Here is a 25,416-nt window from a genome sequence, read left to right as displayed (position 1 = left end):
CAGTTGCGTATACATGTTTGTTTTATTCAGGTAGCATTAATATGCTCCAGTCGAACTAAAAGGTTACAGTAAGTAAATTATTCTGTCAGACGCCTCGAACGCTACCAGAGTTATTTAATCGACCTTTTTTCGCGTATTCGATTTTGCTGGAATATTCATCGAATTAACTGTTTGTTTTCATATGGAAAAAATGTCTCAGCCTAGTCTGCTTAAGTTAGCTGTTGGTATATGCCAATGTGCTGTTGTAACTTACACCGCTAACCTATGATGAGCATTGTAGTGTGATTTTCTTCAAACATTTTTCAATGCGTCCAGTCGTCCTTTTCTTCCTACTACTAACTATCTGATAAATGTCACAAGATTGATCAGTTTATAGCAGATTTTCCTAAGAGAGTTTGTCATTTTGATATTCCCGTTAGTTTTACGTTGTTGCTACCACAATACGCAGACAGATTTAAGATAAAATTGCACCGATACCACTACATAGGGCTTCTCTGCAAGCGCAATAGCAAATAGTTAATGTATTGGCAATATCCAGTAGCTACTACAACATAAAGAGTGGCTATTGTTGGCAACGTTCAGATAAAAACTCACTGTACGGGCATGTGTGAACTTGCTTCTATTCTACATGTGATGGAAGCTTATGATAGCATTCGCTTACCATATTTGCCAATTAAAATATTTAATAAAATATATAAAGTGCTGCCATATTCAGCTTGTGTATGTACCTGACAGAAGTGCAAGTAATCAATGATATATATTTATTGCCTATAATACATATGATATATATATATATATACATTAAAGGCAATGAAAAACAAATGAAAAGTGTGCAGTTTATTTATTTTTTGCACAAAAATTTATTTAAAAAAACCATCATTTCAACATCAAACAAAACGATATATAAATGATGACGTACACAACGTGCTAGCTTACTTATATATTTATCATTAATCTTACCCTTATCATCTTCATCGCTTCACCTCATTATTATTATTATTATATAAGACTTATCATCATCATTATTATTATGTACATACGAAAAGGAGAAGTGTCTTGTGTTTCTATTTCGAAACGCTTCATTCATTAATGACCTGCCCCAAGTAGATATAAAATAGGTATTCCATAAGGATCCTTTTATATTTTCAGCTACCGTTTGTGGCAACTACTACTGCAACAGTAGTTATCAGTTGTCCAGATATATTCTTTTTTCGTTAACAATAAATTTCTGTCTACGTTTTTTTGCTGCATTTATGGTTAATATCTTGTACTTCTCTTTACTACAGTGTATTCATTAAAACATGGACAGTATGGCGGCTGGATTGTCGAATATCGGCGCAAATTTTTGATTCGTTTCCGTCTTGCTATTTGATTGCGTTGAGGTTATTCGAAATTCATCAGAAGAAGGAAGGCAAAAAAAAAAATTTCAAAATTGACTCCACGACTCGGCGAGGATTAAGTGACTTGGTGTCTTTATGTTGCTGGTCCGTTAGGCGGGACTTGATCGTTTTGCCCTAAAAAAATATTGATTTTCCCTTTCCCCAAAATGATTGCAATAAATAAAATGGCCGTGCCACATTGACGGATAGCTTTATCGTACAGGGGCTGAATGATCCGCACTGCAAATATCATAAATACTCAGTGTGACTCTACCGGCAGGAATAATTGATACTGCTCGATCGCAACTCGAGAGGCTAACCGTATGATCGATTCGTTTATATATTTACTAGCAGCACTGTTGTGTTCCTCATGTCTGCCCGAGAATGTGATTTACAGAAATGTCTTAATATGTAATTTTTCATTTCTCCTACTAAAATTAACTGTCGTTCTTTTTGACTCGAAGTCTATATCGATATCATATATAAACATGTAACTTACTGCAGTGTTTGCTCTATGTGGTCTTTGAGAGCTGAAGTCCCGCATCGAACGATTCAGAAGTATGCCCGAATGTCTGTGGCTCTACCTCTAGATAGTACCGTGCTGTTTGATCAGTTACAATAGTACTGCTATCTCGCTCATCGCAGCTGTCTGTTTACGTTTCTGAAGACAAGTTCTTTTTGTTAATGATGGCCTAATGGCTCTCTAGAAAAGATGTATCGATTTTTTGAAATGTTAATCATTCAAATATGCCTGAATCATCTTTTAAAACTATCCATTGCTTATTAAAACCCGAGCTCAATAAATAGGCTAGACGTTCTTAGTAAAACATCAAGGCTTGGAAAGGCGTGGAACAAGGCCCGTTAACGTGGACTTGGAAGCAAAGATCTTTGCCAACCCATATTTTGCCTCGATTTACGCATAAACGATGCATCGTCATTCGACACCACACCAAGTCTATTTTTGCGGTGGCGTCTATAGCTGAATTGCTTCTTCAGTACATCTCCCATCCATAACAGCATGCGTTTGGGTTTGTCTCGGGTTGGGTCTACGATGGTGATCGACAGTTGAAGTTAACATATCGCCTGGTGGCATACTCTATTCTACACCCTTTTTCATCGTGTTCGTGTTGTTTTTTACGCTAAATTTTGGTCATCATTATCAGCATGGTATCTATCCAGCAGAACTTATCTGAGCAGTGACGAGATTTAACTATTGCGAAAAGGGTAGAAGGGAGGACTTGACATTTTCGTTGTTTACGAGATGTTTTTCGTTCTTACTGTTTTTTTCGTGATTTTTTAATTTTTATTTCGTTAGCTAGATTGGTACGTTAATGTCGGATGTACCAAACACGATGTTGCGATATGTTGCTTTCGGCGTCATCGAAATCGTTCGAGTAAGCGCCGCCTCCTCGCGGCCTCTGGGGGGCAGGCGCTGGTGCGGCCGGTCTCGGAGTAGTGAACGCTGTGATTACATCCGCGTATCAGCATCAAGGTGACAACGTTCCAGAAAGGAGGTTGCAAAGACGGAAAAGGGCAGAATTAGTGGATATAAAGATAATACAATGGAATTGACATTGTTTATCTCAAGATTTCATTGAAACATTGTCATGCATATATATACTTGTGTTAATTCTAAAAAAGTGGCTTTAGCAACAATTGGGTTTGACAGGTTTTTAAATGTTCGATTTAAAAACTTCATTATAAAAAACGAAAAAAAAACGATACATTCTTCAATGACTTTTTTTTAGATTATATTTTATAGACTTTTAGGTTCCTGTTGTTATTTAATTTCGTAATTTTGTATCGGTGCTTTTAGTGTTTCGGCCATGATGATTTGCCTTTGGGTAACAGCGTAAACGACGCACCTAAAAAGAACGATAACTATCAGCCTTTGTAATCGTAATCTGATTTTACTTAGATTGACAGTAGGTGGATGCTGAGAAACGGTTAGATACGTGCACACACTTTAGCTGAATGAACTCGTATTTGTACGCCTCCGAAACATCATCATGATCTACGGTTATATCGGTGAACAATAAAACAGAATTAAGCAAAATCGATTTGATAGTCTTCAATGCCAGTTTTGAATCTAGGCATTTGGCAGTTGGAAGGTAACTACAAGTGTGGTTCGCTAAGTACAAAGTGCCTCTGTTCCTTTAATTCAAATCACGAGAGTCCGTAGCTTCACTATCAGAAGCGGCAATACTACTAGTGGAAGCCGAGATCAAATGAGAAATTGAATTACGCAAAACCTCTGCGTATAGGCCTTGTATCCGCCTGTATTTATTTCCAACCGCTGTGCAGTTACAAAGCACCACAAACGGTACAAAGTTATACCATAGACTATACTTCCTTTGAATAATCCATGGTCAATACGACTTCGAAACTTTAGTACAGGACATTACGTTGCAGTTTATGCCCTTTTTTGTCTACGGTAAGCGAGAATCTTTGGGTGCATCTATTACACTGCAATACATAGAATACTGTCGATGTGAAAAGCAAAAAAAAAAAGAAACATGACAGCTTATTAAGCCTAACTATTATTCTGTCTCATATGTTGTAGTTGTTGCAGACTGTTCAATGAACGTACCAGGAGCGGGTCTAGTCACAGGCTCCGGAATGACCGGACGCTGAGTGCGGGACTGGGAATCGACACGGGTGTTTCTGAACGGCTGCTGGGTTGGAGCTTGTGGGGCAGGCGCTGGGGCGGGACGTGGGGCAGGACGAGGGACAGGCTGAGGGACAGGCTGAGGTCGGGGCTCAGGCTCCTTATACAGATCGTTGTTCAGTCCGAAATAGGACGATGACGACGCGCAGTCAACGTTCGCCCACCAATCGCACACGAAGTAACGCTGGTTGAAAATGGTGCCCACGGGGCAAAGGAACGAGTTCTTTTTACCGTCAGCCTCGCAAACGTGGAACACCTAGGCAAATAAGAAAATAGCGATTTCATTCTGAATTGATTGTGTTCAAATTGGTAGCTTTATGGAAACAACATTATTTTTGTTTGTATTGTCTATTTAATAAAAAGCGCCGTAGCATATGCAGCCAGGAATATCTATTTGAGATTTTAAGTAGCGATTCTGCGGCTGTCGAACATAATTTGGCGCGTGATACGTAACGTATAGTAGTCATTGCCTTCTAAAGAGAAGGGGCAAAGATTTATATACATAAATGGTTATTTGTCTATTTTTGAACTACATAAAGATAAGCGGTTATAAGCGGAGAATTAATATATATATAATACGATATGTTGACGGTCATAACGAGCTAAAATAGATGCTGAGGGATTCTTTAAAAAACACTTTGATCAGTAAGAATCAATTGATGCGTCCTCACTTCGTTTCCTCGTTCGTCTTACATGGGTTTCGGTAAAGCCGCTGCTTTCGTTGAACTGATGAACTAATCACTATAATATTCAAATATAGTTTACAGACAATAGGAATTTTAGGCTCGAGATTTTAGGCAACTTTCACATTTGGCTAAAATCGTTTCGTCATTATTTATTATCCGTTAAAATTCTTCTGACGGCTAATCACCCGAGCATTTAGCGTCAAAAACGGAGTGACAAAAATAGATACAGGTACCAGTTGCACGGGCGGAGGGCTAACAACGAAAGGCTCAAGAAAAACAACGTCGACTACTTACACAGATTTAGAAGCAAAAACAACTGTAAAATCAGCGCCAGCGACGCTACCCATCGCTCGCATTTTATCATTTCTGGCGGTACACACAGACACACACAGTGATGAACCACCAAACCGTTTCATGTTGCAGCCAAAACGTATTCGCGCTACGGTGACTGAACAAATCGCCCCAAATCTTTCGTCGTTGTCAACGGTCACTGATCATCATCATCATCGTCGTCGGTTATCGTCATAGGCATCGGTGTGTAACGACGATGAAGACGACTTCTGCAATGAGAAAGTGCTTGACGAGAAGAAAATTGTTGACGACGATGACGCACTGGCCACCCATATCAACTGCTTGCAAATGTCGAACGGGAACTGGTGCTGCTCCAAAAGGCAGAACATATGAGACTCGTAGTAGTGAATCTTTTAAGTGTTAGTATAATAGTAGGTACTGCAAGATCCAGCAACTAGTATCCCAGTTGGATCTTCACACAGGGTAGCGACTACGGTGGCACGAAGAACCTATTGCAACTCACTGATTCGCGCGTCCGAAACGGACAACATAATTATAACAACCGACTCAAACCTAACCCGTATGGACGCCAACGGACGAAGTTGGTTTGTGCAGCGGTAATAATGCAAACTTAAGCTGTATCAAAGACAATACGCGCCTAACTACTACGTTTACATAACACAGCATACGTACTATGATGTGCATATGTTGATGTACACGTCATTGTTAAGGGAAAAGAAACTGACGTATGAGTAACAAACCGTGGGCTCATTTTTAATGTCAGATATAAAAAGCAAGCTTACTTCTTTCGTTTCATTCGTTCAAATGTGGTCGCACTAAAGTGACGGAACACCAAAAGGTGATGTAACGAGCTCATTAGAAGGATACCCCAGCCAGGACGATACCGAAGTCGCCTTGTAGATTTATCAATGGAGCCTCGGATAAAGAAGTTAGAAGGTTACAAAATGCTGATCGTATTACGTACTCCAATGAATTATTACTGATGAGCGAGTTACCATAGTCCAGCTAAAAACAAGGGAACATCTTTCCCGTATTCCAGCTGGTTATTCGATTAAAAACCATCACGATGTAAACAAGAGTAGAATATGAATACGATTCTGCTGCACATATGCAAGGGTTTCTCATAAAGGTCTATAAACTTTAGAAAATTTCCGAACGAATTAGCTTAATCGGTAGGTTCGCGCATCACTTAAAGTATGTACATGGAGAACTCTTGGAAGACAACGTTATTACAGTGTTTTTATGTCTATGTCTATTATGAAGGCCTAATGTGCAAGGCGAAACGCTGAGTCCGTAAACTCATCATTAAACCCATTATCGACAGGTGAATGGCTCTTTTCTGATGCGGTACTTTACTTATACACCGCACTGAAATTTCTGTGCTCTGCAATTTCTTTCGTTGGAGTCCTTATATAGCTTCCGTTGCCAAACCCGCGGCGCATTTTCAATTAAAGTCACTATTTGATTATTTGATACAAACGAAGCCATTTTGTTTCTACATCGAGCCAAAAGGAAATTGCCAATCAGCAAAACGGTCGACTTACCGATGATTCGGCATTTTTGAAGCATGTATTTTTGTTTCTCATAGAGACACATAAATGGGATAAAATGACACGGCTGTAACCGGACCAGGTTCCGGTTCAAATAAGCGTTACTACACAGAGCAATGTTCACGATCCAAGATGTTTTTTACATAATGTGGATATGTCTTTCATTGGAAGGAAGAGTTGTTGTTACACCAGAACATGATTGACTTTGATCTTCTGAGTTCACACGGCCTTTACAATGAAGTCAGTATCTCTGTGCCGATTCACTGTTGAAAATTTAAAATATGGTGGGCAAATCAGTAAAGACACAACACGCAGATATAGACACGACAATAATTAAAACTTAGCGCTGTAAAACTTAACACCAATTTGATCAGTAATAAAGTAGAGCCTTTCAGAAAAGCGCAAAATCTATAATACTGAATACGCGTTACTTACGATGGCTTCAACTAAGGACTGAAATACGTGTATATGGTAGACACGAATTGGCCAAAATAAGTAATACTGGGTTTATTCAGCCAAGACATCCCAATCGGCGTCAAGATTCCTTGTCCTTTTATGCTGAAAACGTGCATCCGTTGAGTTTCTGGGCAGTATGCTCTGGGGTCGTTGCATTCGAAGGTCGTTCCAGTATAATTTTTTTAAAAATAATTTCTTTTAACTGTTATCCCTAAAAGAATTTTCATTTTTATATACCGAATATCAAATTCAAACCTGGCAACGGGCTTCAATATCAGCGTAATATCCGGGAGTTTGTCCTTTGCAGTCAAATGCGGTCTGGGGAATGGTTGTGAATGTGGGATAGTCAGACTCGGGTTTACCCGGAATCGAGTCCTCTAGACGCCAATTGGCCGGATCGTCGTAGTCATCTGCGAAAAAAAAAACGAGCAGGAGCATATCCGCGTTAGGCAAGCTCGATTATAGCATAAATAAACACAGATATATTCCTCGTCGCAGCTAAATACTTATACGCAATGCATAACCAAATACTTGCTTGCACGTTGCTTTTTCATTGATAACTAATTAGAAAGTAATAGAAATAATCAAAATGTTGGTTACACTTGAAGCGGATCATTGATGTTGATGTAAGGCTAGCGTGATCCATACGTGATGTCTTTCCAATACCTGATATCGCGCTTGATGATCCGAGAACTTCGCACGCTTTTAGAACGCAGACTGTAGACTTAAACAATGTGTATGATGGATCCATTAAGTTATTTCAGCTATCAGTTTTATCATTTTTATAGCAAAAACATTGAAAATATATGTTTCAGTAGAAACAACAGGATGAAAATTAAACGCGTGAGCAACCGAAAAAAAACTGTTCATTATCGATGACAAGCCGTCTCATGTGGATGATTCTACTATGGGGGACCGTATGAGCCTCTTCAACGATCCAATGGCACTAAACAGATCAGCTTGAGTGTGATCAACATAAAATAGTTTGTTATTTGTTTTTGAGATGCTAAGGACGTCGTTTACCCTGAAGTTACCTGTTCGCATTCATTCGCCTTTGACCGAAGTCCGTTGCGGCAAGATGCACACTCATGTACACACAATATTATATATCAAAAAAAAAATATCCACATGAATGCTAATTTGCATTTAAAAAAATTAGTTCAAAGGAAATGAATGATGATATCTAAAGATCTTCCTATTTTCAGTGCGCCATCTGCCTTCACAACGGTCGTTTTAACGGACAGTGTAATTCTGACAGGCAGCCACCTATAGCCGCTATTCAAAGCTCAAAATAGTCAAATAATGTAATTATGCGTATTATGTAACGTCCTTTAAAGACTATTGAGGTAACATTTTGTTAGCATACTGTTAAAGCTAGCATTGAACAATTATCTAACCATTTCATTTTTTGAGCGACGCTTCTACCTGATGGCCGTGCGTTTTCAGTAAACTGCGAGCACGCCTGCACGACACAATACATTAACGCGCATATGGTCGTGTTATGCTACGTAATCAAAGTCATATCGATATTATAGGGTACGGATTAAAGCTGACTGAAGCGGCCTCTTGATTTGAATAACTAGATTTCTTCGAGTTTAAGTGTTGTTTCACACAGCTGATGCCCCTCTCAGCACGAAATAGAAGGTGTCTCTATGTTCACCTGTTTCGAATCTAAATCACCCGATCAAGTGCACTAAGTTTAGCAAGAAAACACGTTACCCCCTATAGGATTATAGAAACGGTGTCGCGGTCCAGCGTTCGTCTAGTGAAACTTACCACCGCCGTGTGCCCCGTGTGCAGAAACTGGTCTTTGGGATGGTTGAGCGGGTTGAGGTCGAGGTGCAGGAGGCGCTGGTGCTGGCTGAGGACGTGGGATTCGCCCCTGAGATTGGACTTCGGTGTTCCTTCGCGGCGGGGGCGAGGTTGGTCGATACGATGGCGTATCGTCCCAAGATACATTGTCCTCTTCATCGGGCAGTTCCGGACGCGCATAGCCCTGACGCTTCAAGAACTGTAATGAAATCGTATATGAAAAGACTAAGTCTTACCCATTAATCCAGCAGTATTTCTGCGATAAGTATCAAGACGTTTTAATAGCAATAAAATAATCAGTATACGTATCAGGATATGCACCTTCATCTTATTTCCATGGTACCGCTAGTTCTTTTCAGGTTTGCCTTAAGCAGCGTTCTAAATAGAAACCTCTCCTTTCCTTTCACCTTTTCAAGGGAGTGAGGCGCTTTTGACTTAAATAGTAGTGCAACGGCCCTATTTGCTTTGGATGTTTTACTGATATACAGGATGGCCCTGATACTGTTGTGGTCGACTTTCCTCGTTTTGACATGACTCGTTGTTAATACATTGACAAAATGTACAGTTAATAGAATATTATATTGAGGTACAGCTCAGCTCATGCTGACAATAGCACGAGCGCCTTGTAGTGATAAAGTAAGTAACACATTTAAGGGAATAAGGAATTGCAAAATTAACATTTTCAGCTATAGATGCTAATATGGAGGCGATTGTTTTGAATGTGTGCGTGCAACACGCATGCAACGTTCACATAAAAATTTGGTACTGTTTATGCTTACTTTTACCGTCGTCATATGACGTAGTGTAGTTACAAAAAAAAAAAAGGTGAAATATTTTAAAATGCCGCGACAGTATGTTAAGTCGCGCAGCCGAGACGCATGGCCCCTCCTTTTGAAATATCGTGTTGTTGTTGTTGTTGTTCGTTTGTATTCGTAATATTCAGTAATTACAACGTCGTAAGCCGGGCTAATGAGAGTTGAGAAGATGAAGCAGATTATAGTTATAGGTACCAAAGAAGAGAGCATAGTAATACGAAGGCTGTAGATTGGATCGGGTCGAGTTGAACTGTGGGGGGGGACAGACGGATGGAGGGCGGGGAAGGGCACAAACCGGGACGCAAAACATCAGGGGAACGATATACAGACAGTTGTTGTTCTGGCTAGCTCTGTCACTGTAGACTTGAAGAAACAGTACGGTAACATGTTGATGATTACTAATGGCGCCTTTAGCTTGAGCCCGCATTGAATAAAACAACAGAAAGCTGCTGAGTCTCAGCAGCTTTCTGTTGTTATATACGCTATAGCCAAACAGATGAGTACAATCCTAGCCGTCATGCACACCAAAGTGAAACTATACGGTTTATCTGTACGGAGCCGATCGCATCGACTTCTCGAAACGTTCGAGCAGTTCTAAGAAGTGGCTACCTGGAATAAGGGCCGTTAGGACCTTGCAGAAAGATTGTCGTTGTATCTCAAACATGGACATATTCTCCATAATGTATTTGATTCTTATGTTGTTTAGCACATATTTAAACTAACTTGTAACATAGCAAGATAACTTAATTCGTCTCTTGCATTGAAACAATAATAATGGTCGTAGCGTTTGCGTTGTATGCGTCAGAAGAGAACTGAAGATGCCACCGGTGAGCAATTATCTGTTCCATGATTGCAATCCTATGCTGGAATAGTAGCCAGTTTAGGTAATTAACAATACATCGATTGGACATGTAAAATAAGCCTGTTCAAGTGACCACCACCAAATACGAAGGTCGAGTCAGTCCGAACCAGATCCGAACAAAAGATCGATATGTGTGTCGAATTGGAAATTTTGTAAACGTTATCTTGCCAGACAAATAAAATGTCTACCAAACAAAAAAACCAGCAGGACTGACTTACGTGCTGTACCATTTGGCTGGTAAATAAATATTCTATTGTCCTGAAGGTTCATAATTTTAGGGTAACGCTTTATTCGCTATTGGCATAATTAGGGGAAGTTTCTCAGGCTGCAATACCGTAATAGCGGCTTGTAAAAAGCCCTATGCGATAGCATCCAGAGCGTTTAATGCAACCTAGAAATCTTTTCTCATACACATTATCCCATAGAACCGTGCTTGTCAAGTCCAACCCTGACATATAATGGGAATACACAGATATCGTAGCTGCGTTTTGAGAGGATTAATAAAAACAGTTCATTTAGATACGGTCTTCGATGTCGCATACACACAATGATGTCCAACTAGAACGTCTAGAAAAAAACATTTTACAAAAAAGAGCTTTGTTACTTATTTAAGATCCGATAGAAAAACAGAAAATATCAAACGGATTTAGCCGGATTCAACGTGACTTCTTCACAATAGGCGGCTAGGAGCGTGGATATGGTGTCCAATTGTTAATAGTTTATACATACATATACGTATACGAACATAAAAGGTTTGTCACAGTGTATTATGAATACTAATTGTTTTAGTTTAACATAAAGAAAAGGCGTTCATAAAGAGTTAAAAATATCACAAGGCCTTATTCGTGGTAGTATGTAGACTCAGAATCAGGAATACCCAGGAGAGATAGATTTCCCGGATCACTCTGCCTAAGCCCAACACAAAAAGTTATGCTTACGCGGAAGCATTAATAGCGACTATTCGAGGCCATATATCCTATGCACGAATTTCGGATATCAGGTATAGACTCCAGCGTCCTTTATGCAACGTGATGCTAGCAGGACGTCTCACAACTGTGTTCGCATGGTAGATGATTAATAATGAATATAAGCATTTCCATGGAATACTATTTCCTATATGTTCCCAGAGAACATAGTCTGAACTGATTAAATGGGTAACAAATTTTCCGTATCTTGTCTTCTAACTTCGGTTGTGCATGCACGTTATCACCAGCCGACGACAGTGTCTTAGTGAAGCTGCAGATAACAAGAGGAATAGATGAACGTTCCCATTTTTTGATGTATGCACAGATTATCCAAATATAGCAGATGATTGTAAATCGCGCGTGACGGGACGGTGTTGTCGAACGAATACTCTATGCCTCGGCTGTTTAAATTCCGAGAATCCGACAAATGAGTCTGCGCATAGCTCACACCACTGAAAGTGGCCGTAGCAGCAGTAGCAATATCTGGCCTTTTCCTTCAATCTGAATGGTGTCTCACGGCATCCACTAGCCACTGCTGTGTATTTATGCGATTATACTGAAATTCTGTGGCTTTCATGATAACATATCAGCGCTGTCTGCCTACCCGACAGCAGCTCTTGTATGGTTCAAAGAGCCTCCCACTCCGCTCCGTTGATGTGCCTCACCGACATTGATAGAAGTCATACTGACACTAATATAGGCGATTGTTTTTACTTCGAGGCATCTTAGGCTTGGGGTAGATTCAGCTTCGAAACGCCTATCCCACACTGTGTCCCAATGAATGGTCGTCGGTGACTCTTCGCCCCGGCCGATCCGGGCGGCGACTATGGTCTTGGGCGAAGAAGACCGCAGCCAAAAGAAGCGCTGAGTCAATGGCGTTGCCACACTCGTAGCGGTGGGACGTCAGCGTCAATGCTCAATAGTGGCGGGTCGTATACTTCGGGAACAGAAGTACAAAATGGATGGATATAGCACTATTGTTGATGGGGCTGCTTCCAGCGCAGATCAACAGAACTCCCCGCACTAAACACTATAGCTGGTGCAGAAATGATGTCCCAAAGATTGTGGGAGTAGCCAGAAGGACAGTTCGCAGCAGAAGCCGCATCAGCTGCTGACGACAGTAATTTGTTCAACGAGGGAGTGAAAATAATCACTCATGATCGAATCCAGAAGATTGATTCTTGTAATATAGTTGAGTAGACGTAGTGCGGGGATTTTAGTTGCGTGCATATATTACGGGTCGACCCGATTTAGTCATAAGCTTAAATATAAGCACAATGGTTCAACCGCATCGGGTCTCAACGATATGTTTCGATCGTTATTCTCGCTTCATTTACAACATTTTAACGGGAAAATGCGTCCAGCTTGGAAGGAAATCACGTATTGTAGAATTATCTATAATATAGGTTGCCCTGGTGATAAGTTCCACATGTCTCGCGTCGTCCATATCATATCCACTGTCTACAAAAAAAAAACCGAACCTAAATTATTGCGCGACTATGATAGACTCAGGTACTGTTATTGTTGGTCCAGAACAAAGGTGTTACGATTAAAAACGGAAAATAATAGGCGACAATTGGAAAATCCATTATTATGTCATCAAATCTTTCAAAAAAATGTCTGCATGATTTATTTCAATCAGCAAAGCCTTACTTGAAGTCATCTTGTGCCTTCTATGCGTTTCTATCTCGCCTGTGTTAGCCCGGATAATCGGACATTTTAACAAAGGCATAGGATACTAATATCTGTGCGCCATTTTTGAAGGTATATATGGAAACGTAGAATATCGTTTGTCATGAAGTACGGTTGGACTGAACTAGACAATGGTTACCAATTGTTTCAGCTGGGTCAGAATATCCAGGACGCTTGTTGGTTCGTAAACGAGTATCCTGTAGTAATTCTCAGAGATAGCCTATACAATCGTGTGTAATTTCGGTGAGCTCTTTCTGCATAGACATTAATCAAATACATGCATAATTTGGCGGGCTTTTTAGCATTGTTTTTGGCAGCGTTGTTCCATCTATGCGTCTTTTGCTTTAGATGTAGATTACGTCGTTGTGAATCTAATGAATGGTTACACATAAACGACGAATACGGATATTTGTCTATTACATTATACGTTTCATCTTGAGGCTAGGTTCTCAACTCTTTGCAGTTCATAGACAAGCACTATGAATAGTGTATCTGTGCCCTGTTGTTTCTGTAGCAGTGCTATTGCATACCGTTTCTAGGGTCGTATTTTTGACAAAGGACTGCTCATCGTATTAGAGGCTAGTCCATCCCTCATGCATTTCGCTATCAGGAGCTCCTATGGTGATTGTGAAATTACCTAGCAAAGAAAGTCCATTTGCCCGAAAGTCTCAGGCGACTCCAAGGACCGCCTTCGCAGGTATTGACCCTTACGTGGTGCAGCCTCTTGCGCGGACAGGTACCCAAACGTCAACAAGTCAACGATTAATGGCGGCCTAGATGGCCTTATATTACCGGTGCGCCGGCTTGGTCTGCATATCCCTTCAACTCTAACCCAGTAACGTCCCTTTGTAGTCGTTCAATAAGTCTACGTGTACGCCGTTGTCGCTGCTTCTATTACATCGGCATAACTGTCCTACCGAACGGTGCTATTTCTTCGAAGTGATGCACCAGCGGCGCGTTCGGATAGCACACCAATGAATAATACCATTTTGTTTTGCTGCCATTAGATCCAGCATTATACTACAGAATAGAGGTGGCTTCCGCAAAAACAGGCAGTCGCTATTTTGTCCGGGAACAGTAGCCACTATAATAGAAGAAGCAGCTGTACGTCAGTCGAAGCGCTGATTAACGTCACCATCACCATTTCGCTCTCTGTCTTAGGCTGCCCGTTCCTCGTTGTACTTTACAGTTACTCTCGTACACGTATATGTTGGTAGGGGGCAGTTGTGGTTGTAACTGACGATGAGGTATTATTTTTTGTTTCTTATTTTAATGCAGCCAGTATCGTTAATGCTGTTGTCATTGTCATTGTCATTGCTGTTGTTGTTGTTGTTAGGCTTTTTTTTTGGCGTTATCGTTGTGATAACCGTGACTTTGGTTTTGCTGAGCTACTGGCTGATGCGTTGATTGTTACTGCGCTGGACCGCTCTGTAGTAGTAGATGTTTTCAATGATGGCGGTGATGTCAACAAGACAATTGAAGGCTGTCGCTGCTCCACCAGCGGCGCCACAGAAAGGAACAAGGTCGGAACGACGGTGAGGACGATCCTGCATGATGGACAGCTGTGACACGAAGCGGGTGATACAGGGGTACCATAGTTCTGTCACTGTTGCTGCTGCCATCCATCGTCATCACAACCAGCATGAGCATTACCATCATCTAATAGTAAATTCTGCCTGTACAGCAGATGTGTGCACATATACCCAGTTGCATTTTGGTCATTTCTGTCAATGGACACTGCGCCGACCACTAATGAGCTATATTCGGCCGAGAGGAAAATGTAGGCTATCCGGGTAAGCACCCATACAGGCACATGGCCTCAAGCTTAAAAACATGAATATGCCACTTATACAAAAAGCAAGGGCTTGAAAGTGTGTAGTACAAATATGTTGTTCCCCACTGAACAAAAGGAAGACGAAGTCTCTTCGAAGGAAGATAGTGCCAAATGGATGTTGAAATTTGGGCTGGCGTTTTACTCAAGCCTGTTGTTTAGTGTGCCCCTTTTTAAGAAGTTAATGTGCACACTTCGTCTACAGATACTGGGCCGCAGTAGTGTGGGGCTCAAGTGGATATTTTCAAACTTCAACAGCATCAATCAAGTTCACGCGCTCCTATGTCCCTGGTCCTGGATGGGTACTTGTTTTAACACTATTCTTACTCCAGAGAATCGTACAGGGGCACTTAAACGAGAGCTACCAGTCAGGCCCTTAGTTAAACGCCTACCGGATTTTAAAAATGGTAAGTTAAATAGTTGTCCTGTCCGTGTAACGGTTGTTAAGTTAACCTGATAAAAGTGTTTACATGCAAGATGTATTGATAAAATGAGCAGGCGTATTTTGAACGTGGAAGAAATTCATGACAGAATCTCTTCGTAATACTTGACCCGTTAAGAAAATAGTGTGCGGTGAAGCCAGAAGAAAAATATGTATTTAATAACTGTGGAATTAATTTGGACAGCGAGACAGAAGCGTCACTTAATTATTAAGTTCCACAGAAATAATTACAAATTCGCCAAACGTCTTATCACCGCAAAATACCCACAGATGGATCGAGAATAAGTTCTTAGATGTCTCTATAACGCGCATTTTATCAAAGGGGTGAATTAGGTTGCGATAAAATTTTCTTCACAGATTTCGACCGCTGTAGCTATGTGCTACTAGACATTTGTCTAGTTCACAAAAAAGCAATTATGATATATTCGTATTAAGGAAACAAGTGATGAACGATTCTTTGCATAGTCGAGGAAGCATAATCGTTTCTTTAGTTCGCCAAAACATTGTTCCTTACATAAGGAGAGCCGAAGCGAGACGTTTTATACACATAACTAATTAAAAACTTACACTTGTCAAGTCGTCCTTTAGTAAATTACCCTAATTTGGAACGATATTTTTTTGTATGCTGTCTCCTGCTTCTTCTAAATGACATATGGCACGGAACACCGGTAGCGACAGATAGATGCTTATCATAAATGGGCGCGGGACAGACCGACGGTGTACAGTTGAGACAGGCAAAAGTTTTACCTATTTTATTCAATAGCTTAGCTTTACGTCAGCAACTGAAGAAGAGCCAGACCCGCACATGGTCACTGTTCAAAGGTCAAGGATGACCATTAAGATGTTCAGTTAAGCCCCAGTCGTCACTGTTGCCAGTGCTTCTTGCAACGACTGGTTATTATTGTATGTATGTGACTATTGCTGCAGTTAACGCCTTACGACAGTAGGATAGACTTAGTTCCATAAAGTTCACGGCAAGAAACCTGTCCACCAAGAAACGAGTCACAGTTTGCTTCTCAACACGAATGCATTTACTCAAGTGAGTCTGCATTTGTCATATGTGACGTGTCCGAGCAGCCGACGTTGGGTACCAATGTTGACAATTTTTTAGGATCACAAAGAGGTTGCCCACCTGGCTTAGGGGGAACGGCATATTTGTAACACCACCATTTGTAGTAGCTGTTGCCCTTTCGACGTACTCACGTAGACCTGATTTAACAACCGACAGAGGTAACAAGTTCCACCTAGACCTATATTTATATGCAGCCAAATAGTTATATAGCCTCTGTTGTCAGACGCGCGTCGTTGCGCTCGGTTTTTGTGTACGTGATAATCCGCGAAGGTACTTTACAAAAACCTGCATTTTGATAATCCTGACTATAGGCAGGGACGTACGTAGCCATTGCGAAAATATGCGCCGAGAACGAAAGGAACACTTTAAAGGACAGCGCGTGCGAAGTTATGCCGAATGTCCGACGACCCGGTGGGCGATATCGAATAATACCCGAAGCGTCGATAGAGATACTATATCTTCACTCGGATCAACAGGACGCGACATCAGCCAGACAGCTTTTGTTTGTTTCTTTTTAGACGAATAGGGTTACGTCATTTTAGTATTTGTCTATGATGGATTCTGCTTGGCGAGGTCCACTAGCAAACTAACAGCGTTTATTGCCATCCCTTCGTCTGTGTTAAAAGCAAACAAGTATGGTAGGTCACAACAAGCCCAGCTCTCCCTGTTGTTCCTGCTAAGTTACCTCAGTTGATGCACCACTTGAGAGTAAGATTCGTCCGATGGCCATTAAGCAGAAGAACTTCATAACTGCATTGTTGGCAACAAACGAGGTCGAAGTCTGGCTTGTACCAAAAGAAAGAAATCGCCGCCATCGTTGATCTTGTCAGTTAGAGTGAACTAGCCGGTTAAAATGAGTTTGTCCGTTGTATGCGAGCGTCTGGATGACACAGTTAGCCACAGCTATCGGACCAACATTATTCAACCTAGGTGTGTCAATACACTCCCAAATTAATACATAGACATCTGCTAGGTAATTGTATTTTATTTTGGATAACCTAACTCATTATCATTACTAAATTTACTATCTGTCTGCTTGATTTTGATATGACCAATAGCCAACTTGCTGAAATTCTGTGGACCATTACTATGGAACTATGAAGAAGAGTCAAAGAACGACGGGGACATTTCTCATAAAAATACTTTTGGCGCCGCTAACACGTTCGTTTACATAGTGATGCTCAAAATTCTGTCAGATACGCTTTGTCGTCGATCACGTACCCGGCGAGAAAATTACTTCACGAGATGCGAACAGATTCGAAATTCAATCCCTATTTATGCACAGGACGAGACAATCGATGAACACCAGAAATGTCTTACCGACAACGACATCATCTTGCAGAATAGTCGTGCTGCGTTGGGTGTTGGCCGTCCTGGCCTCTACCACAATTTGTCAACACAATGCATCGACCCGAAATCAAGTCGGTTCCTGACATCATCAGGCACAGACTGGAAAAAATTCTAGGAGAAGACGACGAGCGCCAGTAAAAATAAGATTCCGTAAGAATACGAAATGCAAAATGGTTAAAGGCGGGCATTAAATCATTCGTTCGCTTACTTCAGCGCTCGTTGTAGCCATCGTCGGTCTAGAAATCGAGTTATTTCTAAGCATACAGCGGCGCCGGGAACAGTTGCTAACAGACGACCCCCCCGGTCTCCGTTTAACTTGTACATATTGGAAAGCAAGTACTGTTAGATGAACGGACGCATATAATACTATTTGATTGCGAAACCGTTCATTCTGAGCTGAGTTAACAGCCTAGAGACAAAGTCATTGGATCGCGGCAATGATTTGGTAAGGTACGACTGACCCTTCGACAATGGCTGGATAACGAGAACGACAAACGAGGTTGGATAAAGAAGTAGGGAAAAGGACTTTCATTCCATTTTTGTAAACGTATTGATTGGTATTACTTCACACGTAGAACATGATAAGCCCACCACTGGTATTACTAATCCTTTGCACCTTTTTGTCATTATAATGATGTCTTGCTACCGATGACAATGGTCCGTTGGTGCTACGCCCGACACGGGTGTCGTTGGTGTAATCTAAAGCAAGGCAAAATATTATATAGTTATGCAGGCAACATTATGTACCTCACGGCGAATAAGCGGCGAAATCGAAGGAGATTTATCTTATTGCACCTTAAAGACCCTTCAGAGCTTTACGAAGACGTTTATGACGAGTCTCGTGATGACGTAAGTGCAAAATGGAATAAAAGAACATATGTAAGAAAACTAAAAGAACATAAAAAATTACGTTGAAATCAATGACGCAATCATTGTGACCAAGTAAATGACACGAAGCCAACCTATTCTCGAACGACAGAGAGTTACTAAGCATTATCTGAATAACAGATTTGTACGTAGCAATCGTGTGTATTTTAGGTTAGGCGATAGGTTACATAGCACAACTAGCTTCCCTGCTTGTAGCAGAGCATGCGCAAGACGAAAGAGTTGCAAGTCTTTTAGAAATAGGGTGAATAAATCTACGAGAACATTCAAGAACATTTTTTGTCAAGTATGATCTCCTAAAGTAAATCGACCCCTTTCAGGGCAACTACGCAACCTTATTTTACCAGAGATATAGTCTGGGAGGTCAGAATCTACGAACTAGAGAGTTTTCTTATTGTAGGCTATCGAAAACGCATACCAAGTATGATAAAGGCTAGAATGCTAACGTTTAACTATGTATGCTACGAACAGATGATAATCATTCAAATGTCATCTTAAAGATGCACCTAATCCGATCTATACTATTCGTTCCCGCGTGAAAAATATTAATATTTATGATTTTGACTGACGGTTCGTTCCATTCGATTTAATTCTTTGGATTCTATATGGACGGTTTTTATTTGCTGATGATTTGCGGTAGCAATGCCAGATCAGCTTTGTTTGCTGTATCTGTTTGAAAAGACCGGGCGCGTTCTGCCTGCAGGCCTTCCCGTCCCGTAGACCGAACAGAGACCGAAGAAGCTACTGGAAACCTGTGCCATTGAAAACTATCACCTCACACATAGTGCCCTTGTGTAATCACCATGCGTAGAGAGTTCATCTCAATTTCCCGTAACATCGGTACGTCGCCATCCAATGCATTCAATTCCGTTGGCGATTGCCATTGCTCAGCTACGATCTGTTGTCGAGTTGTTGGCAGTGTTAACATAGCCGAGAATTGTAAACACGTTCATAACTTGTTTAATCACAGCCTCGATGCATCGTCGTGCCTTAGATCGGGGCACCCGATGGTCAACTGTTACTTACGGCTGTTGCTTGCTACAACAAATGTTTCCGTGCGCGTCGGACCACGCAGATGATCTGAAGGTCGCGGCCATTCCAACGTCGATAACGTTCGTTACGAGAAGTGAACGATGCAGTCGGACCGAGAGAGGCAGGTATGAATGAACGCGGCCTTGTTGGCCTCTGCCGGCGCTAACGGCCAGAAACCGAAGAGAGAATGAGCAACGGATAACTTGGCAACGCTAGTCGCCGTCCAGGCGACTAATTATGTCTCGCCGTTTGCTTTTTCAATGGCTCCTGGCAAATATTCACTGCTGTGGGCATCATGTGGCCATTTTAGTTGAAATGTCACAAATCAGGATTGGATGATAAAGGCTAAACAATAAGCGCCAAATAACAAGATTAGCAATAATTGTATAGCGAACTATTGGCCATCAGCATCGGTGGCAGAAGTGAACTTCATGTGAAGACAGCATGCAGTCGTCGATAAAAGGTCCATCCGTCTGCCTGTCTCTGATGGTTTTGGCCACCCTGTTGGATTTTGAGATGCCCTTTGATTAGGGATGATTGCCACTGCTTTCTTGGTAAGCAGGTTGCGTTATGGTATTATAATCTAAAATAGTACTGTCTGCCTGAACAACTTCTGGTGGTCTTTGACGAACCTATCGAATCACTGTTTAAAATGACCCGGATTTCTTCTATGTTAGCTGGAGATGTGTTGTTTGTGAATGGATAAAACGCTGTTACTATCGATAGGTTGCGATCGTGTTTTTTTAGGTTATAAATCTTATATGTAACATGAAAGAGTTTTAGCAAAACGGGTGCAAGAGACAAAAATAAAACTTACCCCTTTATCGGAATGATCCGCAAAAACCGCTTGGCTGCCGACAGCTGAAATATGAAAACAACACACGTGTATCAGAAAAATACGAATCATACTGACTCATATGTGTTCACGACCGTATTGAACGGCATTTTCATTGACAAGGACTCTGCTTCCCATTTCAAGGTAACCGTCACGTAGGCTTCCCTAGATACAGAACCGCGCTACACTACCAAGTACGAAGGGATTATCTTATAGCGGCCTGCTGTCGGCTGATCGTTAGTCTCTGCTTTGGTAAAATACAAGCTCTATTCAGACTAGCTATCGTAACGTAACGGTTTACAGTTCGAACGAGCGAAGCAGCGTTGTCCTACGCATGAGGATTCTACAATTCGTTTGAATGATATGTAGGTGCCTTTTTGAAGAGATTTAACTGTGTACTGGCAGTAATTCCAGCTCTATTACGTCGATAACTGTACATGCAGAGAGATTTAGTCTCCAATGCAGATCACGTCAAAATGGGTGTTGCTTATTTACCAGGACAGAGCTTCGCACATAGACACTGTAGCCTGATACCGTTTTAGATGTCTATACATACAGAGATAAATATTCACAAAGAAAAGCAGTAGATCATGGCGATCATATAACTGTTCTCTAGGCAAACAGTTACGTTACCATCTATCGACGTTCTACTGAATTATGGGCCTTGTTATCGGCCAGTCACTTTCGGCAACTGTTACTTTCGATATCATTGTATCGAGACCAGGTGTTCTATTTACTTGTTTTCCTTAAGTATATAATAAGACGCTTAGTTATTCTTCCTGTCGCCGGGTGATGTGACGCTTACGGAAGCCGTACTGTTGTCGTCGGCGCTACGATCACCGCTGTCCGAGGTCGCAAATCCCCCGCGCAGCGAACTAGAAGCACGTGTCTTAGCGCCCCGTGTACCAACTATTTCTTTATAGAATCCCTGTTCCGTTCGCAGAAGTTCTGTGAGCCGTTTTTCTAGCAGCTCTGCGCGCAGTCCCCGTAAGCTCCTTTGGCGCCGCTACAACGCAACTGCGCCGATATCGCCGGAAGCGGTATAGTCACTAAAAGCGTGACCACTTCAATATGATCATCAACAGCGAAAAACGACGCATCGACAGAATTGGACGATTCGGATGCTTTTGGTCAGGACTTAAAATAACAGCAACACTCAATGGTGGACAAAACCAGGCGTTACCGTCGTCTTTATTTAACATAACGGTGAAAAGTGCGGTAAGCTAAACTGTTGTTTGATTACTCGTCCAAGAACCATCGAAGTCGTTGCAGCTGCACATGAAACAGCGGCAACGTACGGAGCGACAAACGATCTTTTAATGGGCAAGCGGCTCGGGCGACGTCAAGAACCGTCATGGACAGATAGGTAAATGCACACAGACGCTTAACCCAGCAGACAGACAAAGCCGAAGCAATGGTCGCATGCGTTGGCAACGGTGATGATGTTACATATACCGCAGATCACTGCTTATTCCGCTATACAGCTGATGCGCGTACGCACAAATACAGTTATGTCGGACCACTGGCGCAATGATGGCCAACTGAAGATAGTACTGATCCTTCTACAGCCATATTGGGCGTAGGTCGGTATTATCGTACGGTGTTGGTGATGCCGCCATCATATTCTGGGATAGTCGAAACTGGGAAGGTAAAGGCGTATGATTGAATATGTAGAATATAATGTAACGAAGCGCAGCGACCCACTATGTAGATAGCTAAAAGGGTCAGAACAAGGGAATCGATTTTAATCTATTTCTATTAATTAGGTATCACTCTGGAACCGCTATCACGACGATATTAGAAAGCTTCCTGTATTTGAAGTAAGGTCACTCTTACAAGACAAATGCTTAAGCACACAATGTAAGTATGTGCTTGTGGGGACAGGCTACTTTAAAGTTAGTCATTAGGGATTATTTACGCGACTGTGACACCTAGCTTAAGGTAATACCCTGCTGATCTCCGATCTCGTGACTGGAATTTAACATCTGATTTAATGTTTAAACGAAACGTATTCCACTTATGGGGTTTCTTTTCAAGGTTCCACGTTTTGTCAAGGACTTCCTTGGGAAAATGCTCAAGTAAAAAAGGAGCTGATGACGTGATCTGACTAAGCGAATTGCAGTTATTGGGCCTTGATCCAAAGGCCATAGATATCATTCTTTCTCCTTTCATTGAGAAAAAACGATTGGTAAAAAAAAAATGCGTCAAATATAGCAAATCAAAAACACGGGATATATTAAGTTAGGCCGGAACTTGTCAATTTGTTTTTAGATTTTGGACCGTGTACAGAATGGTCTGGCTAGGTCCATACAACTTAATAATGGAAAGAAATCTACACGTTTACTTGTGAAAAGCTAAAATGCATTTTTTGTTCTGTAACTAGATTAGAAAGAAACGTTTCAATATAATGGTGGCCACTATTTGCTAACTTACCGGCCACGAGAGCAATGGTGAACACCTTCATAATTCACCGCCTTCCTTCTGAAACGAAAAAAATTGTTTCCATTAGGTAGAAGCATAAAATCCGTTTAGCAGAAAAATTGTGCTGAGTAGTATGTCTATATAGGATGGACGAGTACAAAGTACTACTGTAGTTTTACAAATGAGATGATGAATTTTTGACTAGTAGAAGCCTCTTAGTCGTGCTACAACTTCAGTAACAATACCGACAAAGCTTTGGTCTGTATAAATAATACGGACACATGAAATGGTTAGGCTTTGTACTGTTTAATGCGTTAGGTACAATATGTACGTCTTTGTACGAGGAAAACGCGGTCTTATGCTATGAAGCTATGGTTCGTAGCGGTTAAAAGGGGCGGAAGCTCGTGCTCACACGAATGCTCCGTTTGCAGTGTCGTGTATCGTCGCAAGGATTTTCCAGCGGCGTAAGAGTCGCCAAGCGGGGCAAAGACCGTACGGCTACTACTGTTCCCGCTATGAAGCGGTTCTTTTGTTGGCCAAAAGGCCAGTGGATTCTTTACGGAAGTGTTACGCCCCGGGGGTCAAAATTGGTCATCCACAGGGTAAATGTTATGGCCGCATCGCTACACCACGACTGAAGATCATCAGCTCTGATTCCTTTCACGTCTTTTACGGGCAAGTTAAGAGTATCCCTGGTTCATGTGATTCATCAAACCTAGCACTAGATTTGTTTAAATCTTCTCTCTGCAAAACTAGCATCGAAATTCATAGAACATCAGTCCACGCAGTGCATAGGACATATTTATGGGATACTAAAACTTCGTGGTTTTAGGCAATTAAAAAACGGAGTAGCACGGGGAAAGGAGAGCGGAACGTCCCAAATACGTATGAAGTTGACGGCATATTTTTCAATGAGCGTTAAAAGGCAGGAAAGCACTAGAACCCGTTAAGGCCTTAGGTTTCTAAGTGCATATCCTGAATCGTATGAAATAGATTTAATCAATCTGAAAACAAAGCTTAACTGAACCGCTTATAATAGATTGCTGTTACCGTTACTTTGATGTTTATTGCTTCCGAATGTGCGCAGTTCATACGAGTTATTTTTCACGTAAGCTTGGAGACTTAATTTATCTGCCTTAGATCTGCTTGCATTTTGAATAAAACAAATATAGCTTTAGTAAGAAACATCAGAACACCGATTATCTCCTTTCTAGTCGTCTCCTAGTGAACATTCGTGCTTCGCTTAAAAGTAAAGCCTGTCACTGAAAAAACGACCTTTTGTGCAAATCACTCGTATCATCAGACGGCACTACCACAACACTCTTTTTGCTCCTTGGATGCCATAAAATCAAGGAGTATCCAATACAATAAAGGAGTGACACCGAACACATGGATTGCCCTGTGCGACCACTACGGTCGGTCGACCGTTCGCCGCCGCATTTGTAGTCATTGGATGCGTACATACATATAACTAGAAAAGTCGTACAGATACATATATCCTGAGGCATCACGGTGAATTTTTGTGGCTAGAGCACTTCACGCTTAAGTATCCTTGGTCAACGTTAAGTAAGAACTCTTCACGACGCCGCTGCAACATTACGTTGTTGTCGTCGATAAAAGTTCCACGTGTACTAATAGCTAAAATTGTCATCCTGCGAGCCTACATATTGCATAAGGCGTCGAAAAATCGATCCTTTCGCGTTTTCCTTTTTTAGGGTCACTGTTTCTATAGTCATCCCCACGAAGCTATCCACAATCGTCAAAATTAAAATCCATTATCTATTCACGCGCCTCCGTATCCTTGCAGCAATGCGACCTCGACCGCTTACCTCTCGACGACGAAGACGATGGTTTCAGTTAGAGATACCGAACACGCTTATTGTTGTTAGTTGTTAAGTAACGCAAACTACTAACCGAGACTCGTCACGGAGCTGCGGGGGGAGGGAGGAGGTATGGGTAATAGGAATAATGAATAGACACACAACGCTGAACGAAACAACGGATCGGAGGACATACGACGAGAACGACAAGACACACGAACTGGACGGGGGCTGACGAGGAGCTTTTATAATAACAACAACCCACCATCACCGGAGCCGGCGGCGGCTGCCCCGTGACCGCGGCTACGGCGGCTGCAACGATGGGAAGAGTGAAGATGAGAAGGGGACAGCCACCGCTGCGGCGCTAGCGGCCATCAACGTCGCTTCGACGTTATCATCCTAAACATGAAGACGCATGAAAAGGCGACAGGCACTGAGGGAAGATGACAGTAAGTGCTTCCCTTAGCGGTGGTGGCGGCAGGCGACGCTAGTGGTGACGCGATGCCCCATGTGTGCCACAGTTTGCAGCGC

At 41.7% G+C, this 25,416-nt stretch overlaps 1 protein-coding gene across 2 annotated transcripts; it reads right to left on the bottom strand.

The window, feature by feature from the left end:
• Window positions 1-831: 831 nt before the first annotated feature.
• On the bottom strand, window positions 832-25,110 carry LOC111271253 (uncharacterized). Of its 2 annotated transcripts, none has more exons than XM_022851931.2 (7): window positions 24,895-25,110; window positions 23,078-23,125; window positions 20,627-20,670; window positions 8,828-9,062; window positions 7,307-7,461; window positions 3,970-4,303; window positions 832-2,841 (listed from the first exon to the last, which is right to left on the bottom strand). In XM_022851931.2, exons 2-7 carry the CDS (start codon window positions 23,106-23,108, stop codon window positions 2,708-2,710), a joined length of 933 nt encoding a protein of 310 aa, XP_022707666.1. In that variant the 5' UTR covers window positions 23,109-23,125; window positions 24,895-25,110; the 3' UTR covers window positions 832-2,707. The 2 variants fall into 2 exon arrangements, with proteins under 2 accessions (XP_022707666.1, XP_022707665.1); XM_022851930.2 differs by having other exon boundaries at window positions 24,980-25,110.
• Between the last annotated feature and the right edge of the window lie 306 nt (window positions 25,111-25,416).

The sequence above is a fragment of the Varroa jacobsoni genome, unplaced genomic scaffold, assembly GCF_002532875.2.
Source record: "Varroa jacobsoni isolate VJ856 unplaced genomic scaffold, vjacob_1.0 contig00447, whole genome shotgun sequence".
Classification (NCBI taxonomy): Eukaryota; Metazoa; Arthropoda; class Arachnida; order Mesostigmata; family Varroidae; genus Varroa; species Varroa jacobsoni.
The sequence above is the reverse complement of the archived record's forward strand: the minus strand, read 5'-3'. Positions and strand labels throughout refer to the sequence as shown.

Bases quoted from the DNA above. Each gene is read 5' to 3' on its own strand.
- LOC111271253 (XM_022851931.2), bottom strand. From the start codon at position 23,108: ATGAAGGTGTTCACCATTGCTCTCGTGGCCG. The intron at 20,671-23,077 runs GTAAGTTAGCAA...TTCATATTTCAG, and splicing joins CACCATTGCTCTCGTGGCCG to CTGTCGGCAGCCAAGCGGTT. The intron at 7,462-8,827 runs GTAAGTTTCACT...TTTTTTTCGCAG, and splicing joins ACACGGGGCACACGGCGGTG to ATGACTACGACGATCCGGCC.